This window comes from Coregonus lavaretus, assembly GCF_964263955.1.
Source record: "Coregonus lavaretus genome assembly, chromosome: 30".
Taxonomy (NCBI): domain Eukaryota; kingdom Metazoa; phylum Chordata; class Actinopteri; order Salmoniformes; family Salmonidae; genus Coregonus; species Coregonus lavaretus.
This window is the reverse complement of record NC_140017.1, coordinates 40,133,301-40,157,058: the sequence shown is the minus strand read 5'-3', so window position 1 is coordinate 40,157,058 and position 23,758 is coordinate 40,133,301. Positions and strand designations below refer to the sequence as shown.

At 45.1% G+C, this 23,758-nt stretch overlaps 1 protein-coding gene across 5 annotated transcripts; it reads left to right on the top strand.

Annotated features, from left to right (window-relative positions):
• Positions 1-870: 870 nt before the first annotated feature.
• LOC311106306 (Golgi integral membrane protein 4-like) lies at positions 871-21,200 on the top strand. 5 transcript variants are annotated; one of them, XM_084148610.1, is made up of 17 exons: positions 902-1,600; positions 7,853-7,927; positions 8,046-8,095; positions 8,251-8,304; positions 8,414-8,564; positions 9,047-9,129; positions 9,290-9,373; positions 10,618-10,860; positions 10,980-11,252; positions 11,352-11,647; positions 11,812-11,888; positions 14,245-14,280; positions 15,354-15,412; positions 16,507-16,695; positions 16,906-16,968; positions 17,052-17,138; positions 19,425-21,200. In XM_084148610.1, the coding sequence occupies exons 1-17, from the start codon at positions 1,414-1,416 to the stop codon at positions 19,566-19,568; spliced, it is 2,151 nt and encodes a 716-aa protein (XP_084004736.1). In that variant the 5' UTR covers positions 902-1,413; the 3' UTR covers positions 19,569-21,200. The 5 variants fall into 5 exon arrangements, with proteins under 5 accessions (XP_084004737.1, XP_084004740.1, XP_084004736.1 ...); XM_084148611.1 differs by lacking the exon at positions 14,245-14,280 and having other exon boundaries at positions 871-1,600; XM_084148613.1 differs by lacking the exon at positions 17,052-17,138.
• Positions 21,201-23,758: the final 2,558 nt, after the last annotated feature.

Sequence of the window (23,758 nt, the reverse complement as noted above, 5' to 3'; positions counted from 1 at the left end):
CTCACTAACTGTAAGTCGCTCTGGATAAGAGCGTCTGCTAAATGACTAAAATGTAAATGTGATTGAAATATTCTACATCATATAGTATGTATATCCCAATGCTACGAGGTGTTTGATGGGTGGAAATGGGCGTTGTTTGAGTCGCGATGAGGGCACCAGGGAATGAGTTTATATCTATTGGAGAATCTTAATTGTATACGCCCCTCCTCGCCTCCTTCTCAAAACCCATTGGATGAGAATGGCAGAGGTCCCGCCCCTCCAAACTTCTCCTCCAATGGGTTTTGAGAAGGAGGCGATGAGAGAGGACGCGGGGAAGATGCAATTGTCTCCTACAGAGTTTCTAAACCTTACTGTACTGTCTTTGCTCATATCAAAGACAGTGTAGTGTGAAGATAGGCTAAAACTGCTTATCCAATAGAAATCCCCGATCGCTGGCTAGCTAAACTCATACGTAAAAGATGTCATCGTTCGGGTGTAGCGGTCGTCTCCCGCCAAACTGCGCATGTGCAGGCTGTCAACGCAAAGGCAATCCTTCGATATAGAGTTGTTTTAGACGAAAATGAAAACGTGTCAATTTGTCACTTTCACGAGGTTGGAGTAAGAACATGTTCAACTACTTAAGAGATTGTCTCGAATCTAGGTTATGCATTCAGATTTATAGAAAATGAATAACAATAATTTGTCACTTCTCAAACCCCAAACCCCGGCCTGGTCTGTTTCGCAAGCGTTCCCGGAAAAATCGCGATGTTGCGCCTCTGGGTTTTGAAACTGTGCTCATGTCCTCCAACACCCCGCCCACACATTCCAAAAGGGGTTTGACCGAACCCTGACGTGACCAATGAGAAAAGTAAGTTCCGTTGAGGGCGGGTCGTTTGGGATTCAATAGGGAAGGACTTCCTTCGTAGTTGCTGTTGGATGGAAGCTGCGCTGCTTAGGTGACACGTAACTAAAGTTAAAAGTGTTGTAGGCCTCGTAAATATCGGGATTTTGAGTTCTACTACAGGACTTGACAAAGTCTGAACGCGTTGCACTGGGAATCTGTTACATCCTGTCTGGTTTTGTTTCGGAATAGAGTGGTGCGCTTCTACATTACACACTGATAAATTCTGCTTCTCATCAAATATCGGAGAGAGTTTGCTGTGTGTAGTGTAGTCAAGCGAAAATCCAAGAAAAAGTAACAACAAACTGGGATTCCTTCGTGGATGTGGCTACACCGTCTTGTGGGCTAAAATGAATCCAACATATTCACTAAACTTGCCTCAACTCTGAAGTGTTTCTGCTCCCACTGTCTAATAATGCTTGGGGAAGACTGAGGTGAGAAGGGGCTTGAGAGGTAGAAAGTTTTGCCGAAGTTTGCACAGAAGTGACCGGGGGATTGTTTGTGCAGGCGGCGGGGAGGGAAGCGATTAAATCATGGGGAATGGAGTGTGTTCTCGGAGGCAGCGGAGAATCTTCCAGTCTCTCCTTCTCATCACTGTGGTTTTCGGGATGATTTATGGGGGGATGATATCGTATGAGATGCACAATCAGTTGAAGAGGACTGAGGCGATGGCTGTCAAGTACCAGCAGCATCAAGAGTCGCTGTCGGCGCAACTTCAAGGTAAATATTTGCCGGAGCAGAGGTTTGAAGAAATAAGGAAAGGAAGGCGAGAGGGAGGAGTTCGAATGGGTGACTTGTATTTTGTACTTTTATGACTTTCTTTGCGTTCTTCTTTACCGATATCTGATTTTACTAAAACATACAATTGTATCAGTTGCGAGTGTCGAAATTGTGACTATCACCGCGGTGGCTTATTTTGCGTTGGCTGGCTCAGTTTACTGTATTGACTGGGTGGGTTGGACTTGAGTTTAGCACATATCATCCTCCACTTAGCCTTTAACCTAGCATAATACCGGCGCCTAAGAGGTTATTTTGAGTTTGGTCGAGTCCCACGGAATGTCGATTCTTGATAACTGTAAGTCGCTCTGGATAAGAGCGTCTGCTAAATGACTAAAATGTCAAATGTAAATGTAATAAATTATTTATGGCTGCAAAGTAGGACATAACCTGGTAGCCTCAGTGTCCCGAGGCCTGCTCTGCACCTTAGGAAACCTCACTTGTCACCTCAACGTCAGACAGGTCACTAGGCTGGTATTCTAAACTCTTAGGTCACTCCCTCTACCCCTGGTGTCTCTAAGTAGGCCCTGGCCTTTTGATGACTGAACCACCAATTTTATGTTTGGTTGTACAATTGTGCTTTCTAGGTTAGTTCAACGCGGACACTGTTCAATTTCCACATACTTTGTTATATCACCTAGTTTAGGCTACACACACATGGTGGTTGTTCCATGTTTTAAATGTACTGTATGCCCAGATGGACTGTGAAGTAACAATACATGGACCGTTTCAAATGGATTGGATAGCGCTTCACTAAAATGATGTCATAGGTAACTCACTTCAGCCTACTCACATTGTTGTGGAGTGGTGGTTTTGTTCCCTCACTCATTCAATATCTACTCTCCACTGTTGATAGCATTAATGTGACCTATATTTAGAGATGGACTGTTACACAGCCTGTGGGGGAATATCGATTCCGTTTTCCCTTTTTGACAACGGAGCATCCGTTAACTGCCGTACAGGGCTCTGGTGGCCATGTTCCGCTCAGTAGGCTACTGTATTTAAATGTTCTCTAGTAGACATTTAGCAGACACTCTCATGCAGAGCGATTTACAATAACTGCATTGAAGTGAGGAAGCTAAGTCGCAATCAAAGGGATTTATCAGTCAAAAATACTGAACAAAAATGTAAACGCAACATGTAAAGTGTTGGTCCAATGTTTCATGAGCTGAATAAAAGATCCCAGAAATGTTCCATTGCTTATTTCTCTAAAACATTTTGCACACATTTGTTTACATCCCTGTTAGTGAGCATTTCTCCTTTGCCAAGATAATCCATCCACCTGACAGGTGTGGCGTATCAAGAAGCTGATTAAACAGCATGATCATTACACAGGTGCACCTTGTGCTGGGGACAATACAAGGCCAATCTAAATTGAACGGTTTTGAGGGAGCGCGCAATTGGCATGTTGACTGTAGGAATGTCCACGAGCTGTTGCCAGAAAATTGAATGGTAATTCTCTACGATAAGCCTCCTCCAACGTCGTTTTAGAGAATTTGTCAGTAAGTCCAACCGGCCTCGCATCCTCAGACCATGTCTAACCACGCCAGCCTAGGACCTCCACATCTGGCTTCTTCACCTGCGGGATCGTCGGAGACCAGCCACCCGGACAGCTGATGAAACTGTGGATTTGCACAACCGAATAATTTCTGCATAAACTGTCAGAAACCGTCTCAGGGAACAGTCTCAGGGAATATCATCTGCCTGCTCGTCCTCCTCACCAGGGTCTTGACCTGACTGCAGTTTGGCGTCGTAAACCGACTTAATTGGGAAAATGCTCACCTTCAATGGCCACTGGCATGCTCTTCACGGATGAATCCTGTTTTCAACTGTACCGGGCAGATGGCAGACAGCTTGAATGGCGTCATGTGGGGGAATGGGTTGCTGGAACCCTGGATTGTAAACTGTCATGGTCAAAACATATTGATACAACAGTCTGTCTATATAAAGCGCTGCTCTGCATTCTTAACAGCACTATCAACAAGGCAGGTCCTACAGGCCCTAGTTTTGTTGCACCTGGACTACTGTTCAGTCGTGTGGTCAGGTGCCACAAACGGCACCACGCCTGGCCCTTGGATGTACACAAAGAGATAACATTAATAATATGCATGTCGATCTCTCTTGGCTCAAAGTGGAGGGGAGATTGACTTCATCACTACTTGAATTTGTGAGAGGTATTGACATGTTGAATGAACCGAGCTGGCTGTTTGAACTACTGGCACACGGCTCGGACACCCATGCATACCCCACAAGACATGCCACCAGAGGTCTCTTCACAGTCCCCAAGTCCAGAACAGACTATGGGAGGCGCACAGTACTAAATAGAGCCATGACTACATGGAACTCTATTTCCACATCAGGTAACTCATGCCAGCAGTAAAATTAGATTTAAAAAAACAGATACAAATACATCTTATGGAACAGCGGGGACTGTGAAGCAACACAAATATAGACACATGCATACAAACACACAATAACAGACATACACACATGTACACATGGATTTTGTGTTATAGATATGTGGTAGTAGAGTAGAGGCCTGAGGGCACACACTTAATATGTTGTGAAATCTGTTATGAATTTATTGTAATGTTTTTAAAATGTATAACTGCCTTAATTTTGTTGGACCCCAGGAAGAGTAATGGGGATCCATAATAAATACAAATACCACAAGGGTTTCTCTGGGTTTGTTCGCGGTACAACAGGGGTTTCTCTGGTTGTGTTCCTGGTACCACAGTGGTTTCTCTGGTTGTGTTCCTGGTACCACAGTGGTTTCTCTGTACCCTCAGCCTCTCTACCTCTCCCCTTCTCTCTACCTCTCCCATTCTCTCTACCCTCAGCCTCTCTACCTCTCCCATTCTCTCTACCCTCAGCCTCTCTACCTCTCCCCTTCTCTCTACCTCTCCCCTTCTCTCTACCCTCAGCCTCTCTACCTCTCCCCTTCTCTCTACCCTCAGCCTCTCTACCTCTCCCCTTCTCTCTACCCTCAGCCTCTCTACCTCTCCCCTTCTCTCTACCCTCAGCCTCTCTACCTCTCCCCTTCTCTCTACCCTCAGCCTCTCTACCTCTCCCCTCCTCTCTACCCTCAGCCTCTCTACCTCTCCCCTTCTCTCTACCATCAGCCTCTCTACCTCTCCCCTTCTCTCTCCCCTCAGCCTCTCTACCTCTCCCCTTCTCTCTACCCTCAGCCTCTCTACCTCTCCCCTTCTCTCTACCCTCAGCCTCTCTACCTCTCCCCTTCTCTCTACCTCTCCCCTTCTCTCTACCCTCAACCTCTCTACCTCTCCCCTTCTCTCTACCTCTACTCTCCCTACCTTTCTTCTGTCTCCCAGTGGTGTGAGTTTTTACTTCACAGTTTGTCTCTGTCCTGTCTTCCCCTCACCTAATCTATCAAGCCCCAACTAGCTTGACTGAGAGAGATGCATGGCCTAATCTAAAATAAATCACTGGTACTGAGAAATGAACACAGTGGAGCTGTAAAGCTCAGACCACTCTCTCATGTCTTGGTCCCTGGTAAAGGCGTGGTCCCAGTCTATGGGTATCTCTCAATAGTCTAACGTTTCTTCCTTTCCGCATTTCCTTTCCTTCACCCACACTAATCTGAGTAGTGCACAGGTGAAAGTACAGGTACAGTTGAAGTCGGAAGTTTACATACACTTAGGTTGGAGTCATTAAAACTCGTTTTTCAACCACTCCACAAATGTATTGTTAACAAACTATAGTTTTGGCAAGTCGGTTAGGACACAAGTAATTTTTCCAACAGTTGTTTACAGACAGATTATTTCACTTATAATTCACTGTATCACAATTTCAGTGGGTCAGAAGTTTACATACACTAAGTTGACTGTGCCTTTAAACAGCTTGGAAAATTCCAGAAAATGATGTCATGGCTTTAGAAGCTTCTGATAGGCTAATTGACATCATTTGAGTCAATTGGAGTACCTGTGGATGTATTTCAAGGCCTACCTTCAAACTCAGTACCTCTTTGCTTGACGTCATGGGAAAATCAAAATAAATCAGAAAAATAAGACCTCCACAAGTCTGGTTCATCCTTGGGAGCAATTTTCAAACGCCTGAAGGTACCACGTTCATCTGTACAAACAATAGTACGAAAGTATAAACACCATGGGACAGATATCGTACTTTTTGGAGAAATGTCCTGTGGTCTGATGAAACAAAAATAGATCTGTTTGGACATAATGAACATCGTTATGTTTGGAGGAAAAAGGGGGTGGATTGCAAGCCAAAGAACACCATCCCAACCGTGAAGCACGGGGGTGGCAGCATCATGCTGTGGTGGTGCTTTGCTGCAGGAGGGACTGGTGCACTTCACAAAATAGATGGCATCATGAGGAAGGAAAATTATGTGGATATATTGAAGCAACATCTCAAGACATCAGTCAGGAAGTTAAAGCTTGGTCGCAAATGGGTCTTCCAAATGGACAATGACCCCAAGCATACTTCCAAAGTTGTTGCAAAGTGACTTAAGGACAACAAAGTCAAGGTATTGGAGTGGCCATCACAAAGCCCTGACCTCAATCCTATAGAACATTTGTGGGCAGAACTGAAAAAGCGTGTGCGAGCAAGGAGGCCTACAAACCAGACTCAGTTACACCAGCTCTGTCAGGAGGAATGGGCCAAAATTCACTCAATTGGGAAGCTTGTGGAAGGATACCCGAAACGTTTGACCCAAGTTAAACAATTTAAAGGCAATGCTACCAAATACTTATTGAGTGTATGTAAACTTCTGACCCACTGGGAATGTGATGAAATAAATTAAAAGCTGAAAAATCATTCTCTCTACTATTATTCTGACATTTCACATTCTTAAAATAAAGTGGTGATCCTAACTGACCTAAGACAGGGAATTTTTACTGGGATTAAATGTCAGTAATTGTGAAAAACAGAGTTTAAATGTATTTGGCTAAGGTGTATGTAAACTTCCGACTTCAACTGTAGGCTTCCTTCCACCTTATTTCTTCCACTACCCTTGTGTCCAAATCAGTGCCGATAAAGGTCATGAGATGTAGCCTACCTAGAATATGTTGTGGAATATAGCCCTAGCGTTAAAGGGAGTTAGAAGCGCTGTATAATAAATGCGTACTTTAAACCTGTGATGTTGAATGCATGTACAATAGGCCTTTGTTAAGATACCTATTGTAATAAAGTGACGGTAAAGGCTCTCTGGTGAGGGTAAAGGCTCTCTGGTGAGGGTAAAGGCTCTCTGGTGAGGGTAAAGGCTCTCTGGTGAGGGTAAAGGCTCTCTGGTGAGGGTGAAGGCTCTCTGGTGACGGTGAAGGCTCTCTGGTGAGGGTGAAGGCTCTCTGGTGAGGGTGAAGGCTCTCTGGTGAGGGTGAAGGCTCTCTGGTGACGGTGAAGGCTCTCTGGTGACGGTGAAGGCTCTCTGGTGAGGGTAAAGGCTCTCTGGTGAGGGTAAAGGCTCTCTGGTGAGGGTGAAGGCTCTCTGGTGAGGGTGAAGGCTCTCTGGTGAGGGTGAAGGCTCTCTGGTGAGGGTGAAGGCTCTCTGGTGAGGGTGAAGGCTCTCTGGTGACGGTGAAGGCTCTCTGATACTTCTGTGCTGCTCAGATTTTCCAGGTGGTATTACAGGGAGAACAGGTTGGGTAGGATATTAGCCTTGGGTTTTCATGGTGTCACTCTGCCCCTTTAAAGTCTGGAGAAACGAGAAACACTCTCTCTCTTGTAGACAAAGACTAATACTTTTGCTTAGAACTTTTTGGAAATAAAGCTTCTCCTCTCAACCGTGCCATTCTGCTTGTAAAATTATTACCAACTTTACCCACTTTGGGATTTGAGGTGAGGGTTAGGTAAAGGTGAGAGCTCAATCTCAGTGACATCATACTGTGGAGTATCACACCTGACCATCAATCAGCGATGGCAATGCCAGAATACACACGCTGAACCAATACAGAACACCCACACTCATTCGGACACACACACACGTACAGTAGACACACACACACACACACACACAGCAAATGATCTGTTTGCTTGTTCAAAGCCTATGTTTATACTCTAAGATGAATATGTGTGTGTGTGTGTGTGTGTGAAGTCTAAATGTTTGTATCGTAGACAGCTTTCTGTTTAGCTTCCACTCCAGATGGCCCTGTGAGAACATCCCCTCACAGTAACTCTGTTTTCTCTCTCTCTCTCCCTCATCCTCCCTCTCTTTCTCAGTGGTGTATGAGCATCGCTCGCGGCTAGAGAAGTCTCTGCAGAAGGAACGTGTGGAGCACAAGAAGGCCAAAGAGGGTGAGAGAGACAGACAGCAGCCAATAGTGTCTAAATGACTACATGAAGTACATCAATCCTCAATTATACACTCTTTACAGCCGTGGTGATTGCATCATGTCTTCCCTTCCTTTAACAGATTATCTGGTGTATAAACTTGAAGCCCAACAGTCACTGAACAAGGAAAAGGTAGGCCTGAGTCCTTAACTCTAGTGCTAAAGACAGAAAGTTATGCTGTTAAATTCAGCATTTATGTAAATTTGATTGTACATTTTGTTGATAATGTAATATGAAAGGAGTTGAGACTGGGATTGTAAATGTTTGTCGTTTTGTTTATTAAACAGCAGGACTCCAGCAACAAATTCAACTCTTTACATGAGCAGCACCAGATGCTGAAGGTCAGTAAGAACACACACACACGCACGCACACACACACACACACACACACACACACACACACACACACACACACACACACTGACCCACCCTCTGTCCTTGTTGTTTTAGAAGCAGCATGAGGACCTGAAGAAGCAGCACTATGACCTGCAGGAGCAGCATCAGATTCAGGGAGAGGACCACAGCAAGGTCTTGGACCAACACAAGGACAGCTTCGACAAACTACAGCAGACCAAAGAGATGGAGGTCTCCAAACTCAAAGGTGCGCACAGACGCCACAGATGCCACAGATGCCACAGACACACAGATGCCACAGGCGCCACAGACACACAGGCGCCACAGACACACAGGCGCCACAGACACACAGGCGCCACAGACACACAGGCGCCACAGACACACTGATGCCACAGCCACACAGACCCACAGACACGCCGCAGACAGACACCACAGACACCACAGACACACAGACACCACAGACGCCACAGACGCCACAGACGCCACAGACGCCACAGACACACTGATGCCACAGACGCCACAGACCCACAGACACGCCGCACACAGACGCCACAGACACACACACACACACAGACACACAGGAGGACATGAGTGAATACTAGCAGGCCTTTGTCTCCCTCTCCTGACTTGGAGCAGTGTTACAGTTGAGTTACGACAATGTGTGTGGCATAATAACGTTGTAATAAATATGATATATGTTGTTTATGTGTGTTTATGTCATCACTGTAGAGAATGTGTATAATCTGCGACAGGAGAATAAGCAGCTGAGGAGAGCCCACCAGGACATCCATGTCCAGTTGCAGGATGCACGGGTCAGTACTGGGAATAGTAGAGCTTGGTCTGAGCACCGACCTGGAATTGTTTATGTAAAGGACGTAGATATGGAAGAAGCTCTCTTAAGGTCATTGGAAAGCTAGGAGGATCCATCACCACGTTCTGTTTTATTCTACATGATTATTATGATTATTACAGATAGTACATAAGGACTTGAAGGCTGCCCATGATCAGCTTGCACTGACGCTAGAGGACCACAAGAGTGCGCTGGCCGCAGCTCAGGTAGGGAGACACACTGACTGCACCGTGTGGGGGCATGATTGTTCTTTCTAACATGATATCTAGTGGCTATCCTGGTTTCTATCGTAATATAAAGTGACTATCCTTGTTTCTAACATGCTATCTAGTGACTATCCTGGTTTTTAACATGATATCTAGGGACTATCCTGGTTTCTATCATGATATCTAGTGACTATCCTGGTTTCTAACATGAGATCTAGGGACTATCCTGGTTTCTAACATGCTGTCTAGGGACTATCCTGGTTTCTAACATGATATCTGGGGACTATCCTGGTTTCTAACATGAGATCTAGGGACTATCCTGGTTTCTAACATGCTGTCTAGGGACTATCCTGGTTTCTAACATGATATCTGGGGACTATCCTGGTTTCTAACATGCTGTCTAGGGACTATCCTGGTTTCTAACATGATATCTAGAGACTATCCTGGTTTCTAACATGATATCTAGAGACTATCCTGGTTTCTAACCTGATATCTAGCACGCATGACTGTAAGTCGCTTTGGATAAAAGCGTCTGCTAAATGGCATATTATTATTATTATTATTATTATTATTATCTAGAGACTATCCTAGTGAAGGACAGGAAGTTATGACTCTCAGAGCGGCAGTGTCGGTCTGTGTGTGTCTGGGGGTTGGGGCCGTGGGAGGATGGGCGTCAGGTGGGTTGGTTCACTAAGGGGTGTCTGAGCTTGAGCTGCACATCAAAAGCATGCTTAAGCTAATCGAGCGGGAAAATATAATGGGGTGATTGGAGCGAGAGAGAGAAAGAAAGAGTGAGAGGGAAAGAATGTAAGAATTCAGGAAAGCAATGGAGTCTGTTTGATAAACAGGGTGTTGCGGCTTAACTCATCCAGTCCATTTGATGTACAAGGGGGAGAAAGGACTGTACCACTAATTCTGGAAAGGGGGGGTTGAAGTGGACTGGGCTAATGGTACAGTCAGATGACTTGCAATCTGTAGGCTGCTGCCTGCCTGTCCCCCTTGCAAGATGACCTCTCATTTCTCACATCTGACCCCTGATCTTCCGGCTTGCTTGACGCTGTCTTCCTGGTTCTGAGGACGCTGCCTCCTAACGCTCTTCTAACCTTCAGCTAACCTTAGGCTAACCTTTTGCTAATGCAAGTTTGCAAGTGCCCTTCAATAAATCTGACTTCAGGTTGTTTGCGTGTCCTGGCCTCACTGTTTCCTTATGGTTATTTAATAGTTGTCTGATGGTCTCTCCTCAGGTCCAGGTGGATGAGTTTAAACAACTCAAAGAGACCTTGATCAGAATGCCCAGCCTTCGACATGATCAAAACCCCGCCCACCAACAGGCCCAGCCTGGTGCTGTATTGTCCGAGCCCCATGAACAGGGCCCACCCCCACCACAGCTAGCTGCCTTAGTGGCTACGCCTCGCGTAGAAGCACACAGCCATGAGGAAGACCATGAGGAAGACCATGAGGAAGACCATGGGGACACACAGTCCAGGGTACAGGAGGCTGCTCTTTGTTGGCACACATTTGAATCTGTCATGTTATTTTGTGACACTGACACACACACACACACACTAACATCCTCTCTAACCCACTCTGTTCTTCTAATAACCAGTTGCATCTGCAGGAGGAGGTGGTGGCCAAGCCAGAGTTCCAGTCTCAGCCTGCCGAGAAAGAGGCAGAGGGGGAGGCAGAGGGGGAGGCAGAGGGGGAGGCAGAGGGGGAGGCAGAGAGGAGGAGAGAGCTGGCGGAGGAAGAGATGGAGCAGGCGGGGCAGCCCCAGAAGCTGGAGGAGGAATCCGAACAACCACAGGAGGACGAGGGGTTGGAGGCGGAACAAGACCAGCCAGACGACAACGCTCTGGACCGTCAGAGACGCCAACCACAAGTGGGAACAACCACTTTAGAACCAGTTAGAACGGCGTAATACAAGCTCTTTAGAACAGCATTAGAACCTGTTGTCTCATTGTCTCTCTGGTTTCCCCAGGATCCACAAAGTGACATCCACCTCGTCCCTGAGACCCACCTCCAGCAGGAGGCCCACGTGGCCCAGGCGGAGCGGGTGAAGTCTGCCTACGAGCAGCAGCAGGAGCAGCAGCGCCTGGAGGCTGAGCGGGCCCAGAGGACGAGGGAGCTCCAACTGCGCCAGGAGGCCCTGCAGGCCCAGAGAATGAGCGTGCAGAGGGAGCGAGAGCTGCGTCTGAGAGCTCATCACCAGCGAGAGGAGGAGCAGCATCGAGAGGCGGACCGTCGGGAACAGCTACTGAAGGAGGAGCAGCTCAGGTCAGAGGGCAAGGGGTTGGGGTCAAAGGTTATGTAGAGGTCACGAAGAGGTTTCAGTTAAATTCAATACAATTCATCAATTGCTTATTGAAAATAATTTGACCCCACAACATGCCCATGGAATGGTGTTACAATGTGTTGTGTTGTAATGTTATATTCTTCAGGAAGAAGAGTGACTATGAGAACATGGACAATGACATCGTCCAAGGGGATGAAGAACCTCGTATTGATGATGACGAAGGTGAGAGAATCAATCAATCAATCAATCAAGTCACCAAATATTTTAAGGCCTTGACAAATGTGATTGTATACAGTGTATTTGAAAAGTATTCAGACCCCTTCCCTTTTTCCACATTTTATGTTACAGCCTTATTCTAAAATTGATTAAATAAAACAATTTCCTCATCAATCTACATACAATACCCCATAATGACAAAGCGAAAACAGGTTTTTAGAAATGTTTGCAAATGTATTAAAAATAAAAAACATACCTTATTTACATAAGTATTCAGACCCTTTGCTATGAGACTTGAAATTGAGCTCAGGTGCATCCTGTTTCCATTGATCATCCTGTTTCTACAACTTGATTGGGGTCCACCTGTGGTAAATTCAATTGATTGGACATGATTTGGAAATGCACACACCTGTCTCTATAAGGTCCCACAGTTGACAGTGCATGTCAGAGCAAAAACCAAGCCATGAGGTCGAAGGAATGGTCCGTAGAGCTCCGAGACAGGATTGTGTTGAGGCACAGATCTGGGGAAGGGTACCAAAACATTTCTGCAGCATTGAAGGTCCCCAAGAACACAGTCGCCTCAATCAGTCTTAAATGGAAGAAGTTTGGAACCACGAAGAGTCTTCCTAGAGCTGGCCACCAGGCCAAACTGAGCAATCGGTGGAGAAGGGCCTTGGTCAGAGAGGTGACCAAGAACCCAATGGTCACTCTGACAGAGCTCCAGAGTTCCTCTGTGGAGATGGTAGAACCTTCCAGAAGGACAACCATCTCTGTACACTCCACCAATCAGGCCTTTATGGTAGAGTGGCCAGACGGAAGCCAATCCTCAGTAGAAGGCACATGACAGCCCGCTTGGAGTTTGCCAAAAGGCACCTAAAGGACTCTCAGACCATGAGAAACAAGATTTTCGGGTCTGATGAAACCAAGAATGAAATCTTTGGCCTGAATGCCAAGCGTCACGCCTGGAGGAAACCTGGCACCATCCCTACGGTGAAGCATGGTGGTGGCAGCATCATGCTGTGGGGATGTTTTTCAGAGGCAGGGACTGGAAGACTAGTCAGGATCGAGGCAAAGATGAACAGAGCAAAGTACAGAGAGATCCTTGATGAAAACCTGCTCCAGAGCGCTCAGGACCTCAGACTGGGGCGAAGGTTCACCTTCCAACAGGACAACGACCCTAAGCACACAGCCAAGACAACGCAGGAGTGGCTTCGGGACAAGTCTCTGAATGTCCTTGAGTGGCCCAGCCAGAGGCTGGACTTGAACCCGATCTAACGTCTCTGGAGAGACTTGAAAATAGCTGTGCAGCGATGCTCCCCATCCAACCTGACAGAGCTTGAGAGGATCTGCAGAGAAGAATGGGAGAAACTCCCCAAATACAGGTGTGCCAAGCTTGTAGCGTCATACCCAAGAAGACTCGAGGCTGTAATCGCTGCCAAAGGTGCTTTAACAAAGTACTGAGTAAAGCGTCTGAATACTTATGTAAATGTGATATATACATGTATTTTTTTTTAATATATATATATATACGTTTGCAAAGAAATCTAAACTTGTTTTTGCTTTGTCATTATGGGGTATTGTGTGTAGATTGATGAGGGAAAAAAACAATTTAATCCATTTTAGAATAAGGCTGTAAGGTAACAAAATGTGGAATAAGGGGTCTTAACAACATTTTTTTATTTTTTGGGATCAGCTTAATATTGCAGATAGATTGTATCTTCTATCAATGTAATTGTCTGCATCACTTCCAATCCCCCATGTTTTTTTTATTTTTTATATATATACTCCCCTTTATTACTTTTCAACCCCACCATCCTTTCCCTACTTGGAGTAAATTAGTGAACAACAACGCCCAGGCCTCTACTTCCGGCCTATACTTACTATCTACACCTTATGGACAGAGTTCATTTTACAATAATTCTATTATATATATATATATATATATATATTTTGCTCCTGAACTTCTTCTACTCTCAACCTCTCCGATCATTTTCATTGTGTCCATCCGGTTTGCTTCTATATGCCATATCTTTCTAACTGTGCTCCTTCCCAAAAGCTCCCAACATACAACCTATATACTTATTATGGACACAGTATGCTTACATTATTAGCTATCTTTGTTATTATTTGTTGTTATTTGTTATTAGTCCCATCCTTCAACTCTATTCAATACCTCCCATCTATCTCTTAACACCATCCATATAGGATTTCTATTTGCCATATATATTTCAACCGTACTGTGATGTTTTACAAAAATTCTGAACCTTTCTATTCTCATTGCTTCTACAGATTGTGAATTAAAAAGAAACATTTTTGCTAAAAGTATTATTATATTATTGATTGATTGACTATGACTTTTCAGATCACCCAGTAATGCTATCTGCAAGGTTAGTTCCAGGTAAATATTGCAATCCTTTAGCCATTCCTGGACCTGTGTCCAAAAACAAGCTACAAATGGACAGAACCAAAACAAATGATCTAATGATTCTGTCTCTTCACAGCAAAATCTGCAGAGATGGGAAGATTGTATCCCCCATATAAATAACATTCTATTGGTAGCAAGAATTTTATACAACAATTTAAACTGAAAGATTCTAATTTTTGAATCCGGTGTCGTTTTGCGTGTCAGTTCATAAACACTATGCCATGGGATCGGTACGTCAAAGATCTCTTCCCAACTATTTTGCAATCTATATGGGACGGCTGTCAATCCTTTGGTCCTGAAGTGAAACTGATATACTTTTTTATTTATCACAGTTTTCCTTAACCAATTATGTTCTTTAATGCAAGGCCGACAGACAAGTTCCTTACTTTCTCCCCCTTCCACTTTCCTCTTCCACTTTTGCGGTAAGGCTGCAATTATTTGGTTGTAATTTTGGGTAGAGCAGACATTTCCATATGTTTTTGTTAGCTGCATGTGCGACATAACTCCACCAGTCCTACCGATGATATCATTTACGAAGATTATACCTTTTTTAAACATTCTGTCAAAAAATAAAGGTTTTTTTGTCAATTAGTATATTTGAATTTAACCACAATATTTGTTGCATTATTTGTTCTGTCGTTTCTGGAGGACTAAATTGAAATTGCAACCAACTTTCTATGGCTTGTTTTAGAAATAGTGACATTTGGGAGATTATTTCCTTTTCAAATAACTGAAAGTGAGAGGTTGTAATCTGAATAAAGGGAAAAAGGCCATTCTTGAACATTGGGTGAGACAATCTTACTCATTTGCTTGAGAACCAGTTCGGATTTAAGTATAACTTTTGTATGACTGAAGCTTTTAGTGATAGGTCTAATGCTTTAATATTTAATCATTTCTGTCCTCCGAATTCATATTCATTATATAAATATGCTCTTTTAATTTTGTCTGGCTTGCCGTTCCAAATAAAATTGAATACTTTCCGAATGCACTGTATACATGCTTACCTGGCTGTTATCTGACTGACTGTTGGCTTGCTGTGTGTACAGAGAGGGAAACCCACTTGAAGCAAGAGGAAGAGGTCCACCGAGTACCACGACTACAGGAGGTGAGACAGATCTACCAAACAGTGTCTATCAACCACTGATTTCAATAATCCACTGACAGTCATATGGTCTGATGTAAATCTGTGACCCCAGTTTGAACTGTAGTTTTCATTCTTTTGTCCTATCAGATGATATATCTATTTATATAGATGAGTCCTCCTTTGTTCTTTTATATGCTTTATTGTATTTATGAATCATGTTCAAACACGTTCCTATCATGTTCAAACATGTTCTACGCCTTTAAAGTAATATAAAATGATTGAATTGACATTAATTAACTCATTGGTTAACTCTGACTACATGTATTTCTAAGAAGTCCTAAAACCACAGTTAGTGATGAAGTGAATTATGGAGGACCTGTTGGCACTGGAGGGCTTTAAATTCCTCTCTCTCTCCCTGCCTGACACTAACATCAGCCTCAACCTCTCTCTCTCTCTCTCTCTCTCTCTCTCTCTCTCTCTCTCTCTCTCTCTCTCTCTCTCTCTCTCTCTCTCTCTCTCTCTCTCTCTCTCTCTCTCTCTCTCTCTCTCTCTCTCTCTCTCTCTCTCTCTCTCTCTCTCTCTCTCTCTCTCTCTCTCTCTCTCTCTCTCTCTCTCTCTCTCTCTCTCTCTCTCTCTCTCTCTCTCTCTCTCTCTCTCTCTCTCTCTCTCTCTCTCTCTCTCTCTCTCTCTCTCTCTCTCTCTCTCTCTCTCTCTCGCTCTCTCTCGCTCTCTCTCGCTCTCTCTCGCTCTCGCTCTCGCTCTCTCTCTCTCTCTCTCTCTCTCTCTCTCTCTCTCTCTCTCTCTCTCTCTCTCGCTCTCTCTCGCTCTCTCTCGCTCTCTCTCTCGCTCTCTCTCTCGCTCTCTCTCTCGCTCTCTCTCTCGCTCTCTCTCTCGCTCTCTCTCTCGCTCTCTCTCTCGCTCTCTCTCTCTCTCTCTCTCTCTCTCACTATCTTCAACCCCAGCCACTGTCCCTTGGGTGTTGGTCTAGTGTTCTTTCCATATGCTTGCATGGATAGTAGACCAGAGAAAACCCGCCCCAATCTGAACTGTGATATGCACAGTTTCACACGCTACACACACTGACAAACTCTCTCTCCGTCCCTCCCGTCCTGCAGGGGGCAGTAGAGGGGGAGGTGGACCCAGAGGATGACCCTAATAACCAGGGGGAGGATGAGTTTGATGTGGCGGAGGAGCAGCATCTTCAGAACAGGGAGGAAGAGGAAGAGGAAGAGGAGGCAACGCCGGCCAAACACACAGACACACACCCCAACACCAATCACCCAGCCATAGACGAGGAACTGGTGGTGAGAGGAGGGATAGAGAAGAGAGGGGTAGAAACAAGGCTGAGAGAGGAAGGAAGGAAGGAAGGAAGGAAGGAAGGAAGGAAGGAAGGAAGGAAGGAGGCGACAGGTAGAAATAGTCAGAGATGTACATGAAGATGACACGAGCAACAGGTAACAGTTGTTCCAGTGACTTTGCCATGGTAACAGTTGTCATGGTTTCTGTGTTTACAGATGGCGGTAAACCCAGACCAGCAGGAAGACAACTTGGATGAGCAGTATCCGGAGGAGGATGAGGTGCATATATACACACACACACACACACACACAGGTCTAAACAGAGGGAGAAGACATGGTCTGATGGTGGTTAACCCTGTTAGGTGCAGGATGATTTGGCCGGGGGGCAGAAGAGGGAGGAGGAGGAGGAGGAGGAGGAGGAGCCATACAATGAGGAGAACGGAGAACACGTGAGTCTAGAACACTATGGAATATTGTACGTGGAACCCTGAGTGGGAAAACGACCGTGGGTTTGGGAAAACGACGTGGGTTGGGAAACGACCGTGGGTTTGGGAAACGACCGTGGGTTTGGGAAACGACCGTGGGTTTGGGAAACGACCGTGGGTTTGGGAAACGACCGTGGGTTTGGGAAACGACCGTGGGTTTGGGAAACGACCGTGGGTTTGGGAAACGACCGTGGGTTTGGGTAATTAAACACACTTTCACTTTCTCAGCGTAGACATGTACTGTACAGTGAGGGGAAAACAGTATTTGATCCCCTGCTGATTTTGTACGTTTGCCCACTGACAAAGACATGATCAGTCTATCATTTTAATGGTAGGTTTATTTGAACAGTGAGAGACAGAATAACAACAAAAAATCCATAAAAATGCATGTCAAAAATGTTATAAATTGATTTGCATTTTAATGAGGGAAATAAGTATTTGACCCCTCTGCAAAACATGACTTAGTACTTGGTGGCAAAACCCTTGTTGGCGATCACAGAGGTCAGACGTTTCTTGTAGTTGGCCACCAGGTTTGCACACATCTCAGGAGGGATTTTGTTCCACTCCTCTTTGCAGATCTTCTCCAAGTCATTAAGGTTTCGAGGCTGACATTTGGCAACTCGAACCTTCAGCTCCCTCCACAGATTTTCTATGGGATTGTGGTCTGGAGACTGGCTAGGCCACTCCAGGACCTTAATGTGCTTATTCTTGAGCCACTCCTTTGTTGCCTTGGCTGTGTGTTTTGGGTCATTGTCATGCTGGAATACCCATCCACGACCCATTTTCAATGCCCTGGCTGAGGGGAAGCAGGTTCTCACCCAAGATTTGACGGTACATGGCCCCGTCCATCGACCCTTTGATGCGGTGAAGTTGTCCTGTCCCCTTAGCAGAAAAACACCCCCAAAGCATAATGTTTCCACCTCCATGTTTGACGGTGGGGATGGTGTTCTTAGGGTCATAGGCAGCATTCCTCCTCCTCCAAACACGGCGAGTTGAGTTGATGCCAAAGAGCTCGATTTTGGTCTCATATGACCACAACACTTTCACCCAGTTCTCCTCTGAATCATTCAGATGTTCATTGGCAAACTTTAGACGGCCCTGTATATGTGCTTTCTTGAGCAGGTGGACCTTGCGGGCACTGCAGGATTTCAGTCCTTCACGGCGTAGTGTGTTACCAATTGTTTTCTTGGTGACTATGGTCCCAGCTGCCTTGAGATCATTGACAAGATCCTCCCTTGTAGTTCTGGGCTGATTCCTCACCGTTCTCATGATCATTGCAACTCCACGAGGTGAGATCTTGCATGGAGCCCCAGTCCTAGGGAGATTGACAGTTCTTTTGTGTTTCTTCCATTTGCGAATAATCGCACCAACTGTTGTCACCGTCTCACCAAGCTGCTTGGTGATGGTCTTGTAGCCCATTCCAGCCTTGTTTAGGTCTACAATCTTGTCCCTGACATCCTTGGAGAGCTCTTTGGTCTTGGCCATGGTGGAGAGTTTGGAATCTGATTGATTGCTTCTGTGGACAGGTGTATTTTATACAGGTAACAAGCTGAGATCAGGAGCACTCCCTTTAAGAGGGTGCTCCTAATCTCAGCTCGTTACCTGTATAAAAGACACCTGGGAGCCAGAAATCTTTCTGATTGAGAGGGGGTCAAATACTTATTTCCCTCATTTAAAATGCAAATCAATTTATAACATTTTTGACATGCGTTTTTCTGGATTTTGTTGTTGTTATTCTGTCTCTCACTGTTCAAATAAACCTACCATTAAAATTATAGACTGATCATTTCTTTGTCAGTGGGCAAACGTACAAAATCAGCAGGGGATCAAATACTTTTTTCCCTCACTGTATGTAGGTGTGTATTAGGATTGTGTATGTGTGTGTGTGTGTGTGTGTGCATGGCCTTATTGTGTCTAACTATAGCCTGCTCAGTGTGTCCCAGTAGTTGAATGAAGGATCAGGTACAGGGTCTCTGTGGGTGTCTGGTTACCCCCAAGCTCATTCTGGCCCTGTGTGTGTGAGAGCGCCCTATTCACCCATCCAAACACTACTGAATGCTCTGACACAATGGTCAGTCTGTCACCGTTCCAACATACTTGCCTCAATGTTCTAGAATGATCTGCCTGTTGGTCTGTATTCCAGGTTCTCACCTTACTGCTCAATAACGTTCCATCGGTGGCAGTTCCTAGAGTCATGTATACATGGCCTATGGTCTTACCCACCTGGTGACTGTGTTTGTTCTGCTGCAGGGTGAAGTGAAAGAGGAGGAGGAGGTCCCAGCAGAGAAAGAGGGAGAACACAGGAAAGAAGGAGAGCTCAACGAGGAGGAGAACTACGAAGACGAGGAGTTGGGGGTTGGACGGGACGAGCGGACCAATCGAAGGGAGATGTGAGATGGACAGAGACATTGACCAATGAGAGTGCCTATCCCCATCACTGGGAGCCAATCAGATCTCTCTATTGTTTCCTCTTTTCCCTAAAGGAGTAAAAACAGTCACCCACTCGGCATTCCGATTGGAATTCTATTGGAATGTCTGCTTGGAGATGGGATGGTATTCCCTTTTGTGTGGGACAGGAACTGATGAACTTCTGGACAGAATTCTCCTACTGGAACTGGGAATACTATATATACTGAACAAAAATATAAACACTACATGTAAAGATTTTGGTCTCATGTTTCATGAGCTGAAATAAAAGATCCCAGAAATGTTCCATATGCACAAAAAGCTTATTTTTCTCAAATGTTGTGCACAAATTTGTTTACATCCCTGTTAGTGAGCATTTCTCGTTTGCCAAGATAATCCATCCACCTGACAGGTGTGGCATATCAAGAAGCTGATTAAACAGCATGATCATTACACAGGTGCACCTTGTGCTGGGGACAATAAAAGGCCACTCTAAAATGTGCAGTTTTGTCACAACACAATGCCACAGATGTCTCAAGTTTTGAGGGAGTGTGCAATTGGCATGCTGACAGCAGGAATGTCAACCAGAGCTGCTGCCAGAGAATTGAATGTTAATTTCTCTACAATAAGCCACCTCCAACGTCGTTTTAGAGAATTTGGCAGTACATCCAACCGGCCTCACAACCGCAGACCACATGTAACCACTCCAGCACAGGATTTCCACTTGCGGCTTCTTCACCTCCGGGATTGTCTCGACACCAGCCACTGGGACAGCTGATCATAGCATAGAGTAGGGCCTAATGAATTTATTTCAATTTAATGATTTACTTATATGAACTGCAACTCAGTAAAATCGTAGACATTTTTGCATGTTGTGTTTTACATTTTTGTTCAGTGAATATATACATCTGTCTGTCCATTCATCATGTGACCTATCAGGCAGACATGAGAAGGTCATGTATGCTATTTGTTTGTGCCCAGAAAGAGATGGAAGGTTTGTGTCTATTTGAGTGTCAGTCTTTCAGATTTGTTTTTATCAAAGTTTTGTACCATTTGTTTTTTTACTGCAAATTCCTCTCAATGTATGTTTAGTAAGACCTGCTTTCCAATCTTCTGTTTATTTATTGTAGATATGACAATCCTTATGGGTGGAGTTGAAAATGTTTCTCCAATGTTATGAAAGCGACTATGTCATTACTGCAGGAGAGAACTACTGTATCATGGATGCCAATAGTAGGAAAAACAACCGTTCATTTTCATTCTTCTGTTTGCTTGTCTACGTTGCTAGTCCTCTTGTTACTAGCTAAGGATGCATTGCCAGTGGACCACAGGTCCTTTCATAGCGTAGTTTCTTTGATCATCTTTTGGTCTGTACCCCTGACTGTTGACACGGATCTAAATCACAAATATCCACTTGACCTTTCACCCGATCCTTAAACACTACTTTACAATGTATAGAAATATAAATACATACATTTGTACATATCTTTCCATCTGCCTGAAAAAAACAATGTTGCATTTGGTAACAAAAAAAAGAGAGAATGTGATTGAATTGAGCATGTATAAAGGCATCTCCTAGATGATGGTATGTGGGAGGAATAAACATGGTGAAGGCTTTAAGATGTTTCTTTTTCTCCTGCAGTGGAGCAACCAGAGGTGAAATTATGCGGTCCATCTTACCCTTCCCTTAGGAAATCAAACTGCTCTGAAGAGAATGACAATAAGGGAGAGAGAGAAAATACTTTAAACACACATTTCACCTTTCTCCCACCTTTACCCCAAGGCCCAAGATAATCTCATCATCCATGCTGGCCCTCTTCCTGTGTGTGTTCCCCGGGGGGTGGTTCCCGGGGGGTTCTGGGATGTTGGATGTGTGAACGTTTCAGAGGTGACTCATTAATGTGCTAATAGCAGGCTGGAGACACGTGCACACACACACACACACACACACACACACACCCTACAGTCACGAGGGAGTGTTCAGTGATGCTAAGCTCTCTCTTCAAGGTCTCTGTCATCTGGAGTCATGGAGGCTGTTTTTGGTCTCTCATATTGGATGTGTTCAAATTATTTCAGTAATAATTTCCATGTCTCTCCTATTGCCAGAGGCCAAATCCTATCTTGAAACGCAAATACAAAACCAATCACTCTCCCCCCAAATCTACCTTTGACATCGATGCATGATTTATATGAAGGTTTGAGTTAAGCATACATCTCAATTTAGGATTCAGCCCCAAGGGAATGGCTAAACTATTTAGTAATACTAACAGAATTGCAAGTACCATCATGCAGCCTTCTTGTTGTCCAGAGAGACCAAGGCAATGGACACTCAGTGCTCTAGAGTGTTGTTGTCTAGAGAGACCAAGATAGTGGACACTCAGTGCTCTAGAGTGTTGTTGTCCAGAGAGACCAAGGTAGTGGACACTCAGTGCTCTAGAGTGTTGTTGTCCAGAGAGACCAAGGCAATAGACACTCAGTGCTCTAGAGTGTTGTTGTCTAGAGAGACCAAGGTAGTGGACACTCAGTGCTCTAGAGTGTTGTTGTCCAGAGAGACCAAGGTAATGGACACTCAGTGCTCTAGAGTGTTGTTGTCCAGAGAGACCAAGGCAATGGACACTCAGTGCTCTAGAGTGTTGTTGTCTAGAGAGACCAATATAGTGGACACTCAGTGCTCTAGAGTGTTGTTGTCCAGAGAGACCAAGGTAGTGGACACTCAGTGCTCTAGAGTGTTGTTGTCTAGAGAGACCAAGATAGTGGACACTCAGTGCTCTAGAGTGTTGTTGTCCAGAGAGACCAAGGTAGTGGACACTCAGTGCTCTAGAGTGTTGTTGTCCAGAGAGACCAAGGCAATGGACACTCAGTGCTCTAGAGTGTTGTTGTCTAGAGAGACCAAGGTAGTGGACACTCAGTGCTCTAGAGTGTTGTTGTCCAGAGAGACCAAGGTAATGGACACTCAGTGCTCTAGAGTGTTGTTGTCCAGAGAGACCAAGGCAATGGACACTCAGTGCTCTAGAGTGTTGTTGTCTAGAGAGACCAATATAGTGGACACTCAGTGCTCTAGAGTGTTGTTGTCCAGAGAGACCAAGGTAGTGGACACTCAGTGCTCTAGAGTGTTGTTGTCCAGAGAGACCAAGGCAATGGACACTCAGTGCTCTAGAGTGTTGTTGTCTAGCGAGACCAAGGTAATGGACACTCAGTGCTCTAGAGTGTTGTTGTCCAGAGAGACCAAGGTAATGGACACTCAGTGCTCTAGAGTGTTGTTGTCCAGAGAGACCAAGGTAATGGACACAGTGCTCTGGAGTGTTGTTGTCTAGAGAGACCAAGGCAATGGACACTCAGTGCTCTAGAGTGTTGTTGTCCAGAGAGACCAAGGTAATGGACACAGTGCTCTAGAGTGTTGTTGTCCAGAGAGACCAAGGTAATGGACACTCAGTGCTCTAGAGTGTTGTTGTCTAGAGAGACCAAGGCAATGGACACTCAGTGCTCTAGAGTGTTGTTGTCCAGAGAGACCAAGGTAATGGACACTCAGTGCTCTAGAGTGTTGTTGTCTAGAGAGACCAAGGTAGTGGACACTCAGTGCTCTAGAGTGTTGTTGTCCAGAGAGACCAAGGCAATGGACACTCAGTGCTCTAGAGTGTTGTTGTCCATAGAGACCAAGGTAATGGACACTCAGTGCTCTAGAGTGTTGTTGTCTAGAGAGACCAAGATAGTGGACACTCAGTGCTCTATAGTGTTGTTGTCCAGAGAGACCAAGGTAGTGGACACTCAGTGCTCTAGAGTGTTGTTGTCCAGAGAGACCAAGGCAATGGACACTCAGTGCTCTAGAGTGTTGTTGTCTAGAGAGACCAAGGTAGTGGACACTCAGTGCTCTAGAGTGTTGTTGTCCAGAGAGACCAAGGTAATGGACACTCAGTGCTCTAGAGTGTTGTTGTCCAGAGAGACCAAGGTAATGGACACAGTGCTCTGGAGTGTTGTTGTCTAGAGAGACCAAGGCAATGGACACTCAGTGCTCTAGAGTGTTGTTGTCCAGAGAGACCAAGGTAATGGACACAGTGCTCTAGAGTGTTGTTGTCCAGAGAGACCAAGGTAATGGACACTCAGTGCTCTAGAGTGTTGTTGACTAGAGAGACCAAGGCAATGGACACTCAGGGCTCTAGAGTGTTGTTGTCCAGAGAGAC

Bases quoted from the DNA above. Each gene is read 5' to 3' on its own strand.
- LOC311106306 (XM_084148610.1), top strand. From the start codon at position 1,414: ATGGGGAATGGAGTGTGTTCTCGGAGGCAGCGGAGAATCTTCCAGTCT. The intron at 1,601-7,852 runs GTAAATATTTGC...TCTCTTTCTCAG, and splicing joins GCTGTCGGCGCAACTTCAAG to TGGTGTATGAGCATCGCTCG. The intron at 11,648-11,811 runs GTCAGAGGGCAA...TATATTCTTCAG, and splicing joins CTGAAGGAGGAGCAGCTCAG to GAAGAAGAGTGACTATGAGA.